This window comes from Strongylocentrotus purpuratus, unplaced genomic scaffold (assembly GCF_000002235.5).
Source record: "Strongylocentrotus purpuratus isolate Spur 01 unplaced genomic scaffold, Spur_5.0 spur5_scaffold_2, whole genome shotgun sequence".
Taxonomy (NCBI): domain Eukaryota; kingdom Metazoa; phylum Echinodermata; class Echinoidea; order Camarodonta; family Strongylocentrotidae; genus Strongylocentrotus; species Strongylocentrotus purpuratus.
The window spans coordinates 5062059-5064691 of NW_022145605.1; the positions used below are offsets into that span (position 1 = coordinate 5062059).

General features: G+C 42.5%; 1 protein-coding gene across 1 annotated transcript; it reads right to left on the minus strand.

Moving 5' to 3' along the window:
• Positions 1 to 1737: 1737 nt before the first annotated feature.
• LOC115926913 (tripartite motif-containing protein 2-like) lies at positions 1738 to 2388 on the minus strand. Its single transcript, XM_030992532.1, has one exon. The coding sequence runs from the start codon at positions 2386 to 2388 to the stop codon at positions 1738 to 1740; it is 651 nt and encodes a 216-aa protein (XP_030848392.1).
• Positions 2389 to 2633: the final 245 nt, after the last annotated feature.

The window sequence follows — 2633 nt, forward strand, 5'->3', positions numbered from 1 at the left end:
TTTTAGTATTAGAAATAGCATTGGAAGGAGGCAGCTGCTCTTCCTCCATAATAGTGGGAATGCATGACTATGTATTATATTTGCAATGTATGCTTTCAGTCGATTAGAAGGTTTGCTACCCCTCCCCTCCCCGTCTTTGATCTTGATTATCTACCTACATCTTTACATAAAATAACCACCATTGGCAATAATGAGCGTAACGCCTTGATACTTTATGGACGTAAACGTTACAAAGTCTACTGTCGAGTGCATAATGAAATCAGTCAACATTTTGATAGCAGAATAATAGAGCGTCTAGACCTGATTTAAATTACATTTCGGCACAGGCTTACAAGCCACGGTCACTTACTGACAGGACTGTACGGGGGATTTTTAAAGTTCCGACATTCGGTGAACCATCATCAAAATTATTCGGGCAAAGAGGTGCCCCGAATTTCCTAATTATTGGGCAGCAAGGTACCCAAATACCATCCTATTGAGACAACGAGGTGCCTGAAAATATATTTGTATCTGGAGTATGTTGGTGACGATTATGAGCTGCGACAACAGAGTCCAGGCAATGGTAGATGCTATTTATGTAGTGCATTTTTCCACTTGACTAAATAATATTAAATGTTTGGGTTTTGTAAGTTGGTTAAACTCTACATTTCATCTGCAAAACTGAACTTTACTCCCATGTCTCATGAAAGATGTAAAGCCTATCCTTAGTGCAGAAAGCAATCTCTCCCGTCTTGAATGCTCGCAAATGGTACCAAGGGAATATACAGTTCATTTTGAAATCAGTGAGAATGTTTTTGATGTATTTGAGCTCGTTCGTGTACTGAACGATGCTCAACAGACCTTGATCTTCGTGAACCCATGCAATGATAACTGAACTATCCTGACACACAGCAGGGTAAGCGCTTTTACCATCCGGCGTGCTGATGCTATGAATGATAGCACCAGTCACATCGTTGATCACTTGTATCTCGAAACCGAAATTTTCAACGAGAATCGCTTGACTGGATGTCATCGCAAACATCTGCCATAGTGCAAATCTGTTGTACGATATCTCTCTAATTGCCTTCCCGCCTTCTGGCTTAAATACCTGTATTTTCTTGCATGAATTGTAACCTATGAAGATTAGCCCATCCTTGCCTACAGTGAGACCGCCAGATGTACCATTCACTTTGTCCATTGTCTCAAACGTTACATCAAGCTTTTCACTACGATCTGTGTACAGGAAAATTCTGTTATAGAAGTCGCGTATGACGTATCCAATATGGGGCATGCAGTCTAAAGCCGCACAGGAAACATTTTTCAGAAGGGTACCTTTCATGATGCCCTCAGAAGAATATATGAATATTCCTTCAGTTAATGTTGCAACAGCCATCTCATTGTTTGGTGATATTGCCATTCCCTTCACAGTACTTACAGCAGGCAGCGGATCTTCCGTGCGCAGAACCCATTTGGACTTCTTTTGTCTAATTAGCTGGCCTAAATGGAGTCCATCCGATCCCTGACTCCTGAAGCAAACTCTTTCACCTTCCTCAGCGGTTCTTCTGGGCAGTTCCTCATCGGGCCCAATCGGGCTTAGAAGTTCTTCCAGCTGTTCGCACGTTGCTCTATGTGACGTCAGAGCCTCTGTCTGGAGAGGGAAATTAAGACCATTCTTAACCGAATCCAGAGCTCTCTTAATCTGGTCTTTCTGCTTACGACCCGACTCCTCCATGTCTCCCAAAGAAGTCTCAAGTTTACCTAGCTCACGCCCAACCGCATTTTCCAGCATCGTCTTTCTTTTTTCAACGTCTGAACTGATTCCTCAAAAGTCTCATCTATTTCATCATTGAGTTGTTCCTGTACGTTACGCACCCTTTTACGCTGGTCTACAACAAATGTAACATACTTGTCCACCTCGCGTATCTTTGTACCCGCTTTAGATGCAAGTTCATCGATGTTATTCTTTTGCGCAGTTTCATGTTCTTCTGCTTCCATGATATTGTGGGCATTCATTGTATGCTCTAATGTGCCACATTTGAAGCAAACGTACTTGTTACAGTCGAGACAAAAGCATTCTTCGTCGTAGTTCGGATGTTTTTGACATTTGTTCCATTTTTTTTGCAACGGTGTGTCTTCTTGATAACAGTTGGATTGGCCCTGGGTCTCCACATCTTCAACAAGCGATCTGACTGTTATGTTTGATTGCAGTCTACCCATGTCTCCACCGGGAACGGAAGTCTCCTCCCTGCACATCGGACACGACAGCTTCCGACAAGACCCCAGGAGAGTCTCAAGACAACCCTTGCAGAAGGTATGAGAGCAGGTCAGGATCTTGGGGTCCCTGAAGAATCTCAGACAGACAGGACACTCCAGGTTCTTATGGAAAGCCTGCTTCGAGGAAGTAGCCATCGTTGACAACTCAAGCACACGACCTGCGGAAAAAAAACATCAGTGAATTAATTGACCGACTCAATCAAAAGTTTATATTTAGCTAGCTAGTATTGCACTGAAAATGTGAAACATAATGCCTGCAATGATTAATAGAGCCTATCCGGTACAACATTTTGAAATTACTTTAAGCATCTATACTTTAGAACTTACGTTACGAAGGAGCTCTAATGGCGACAATGCTTTCAATAAGAACTGTATGATGA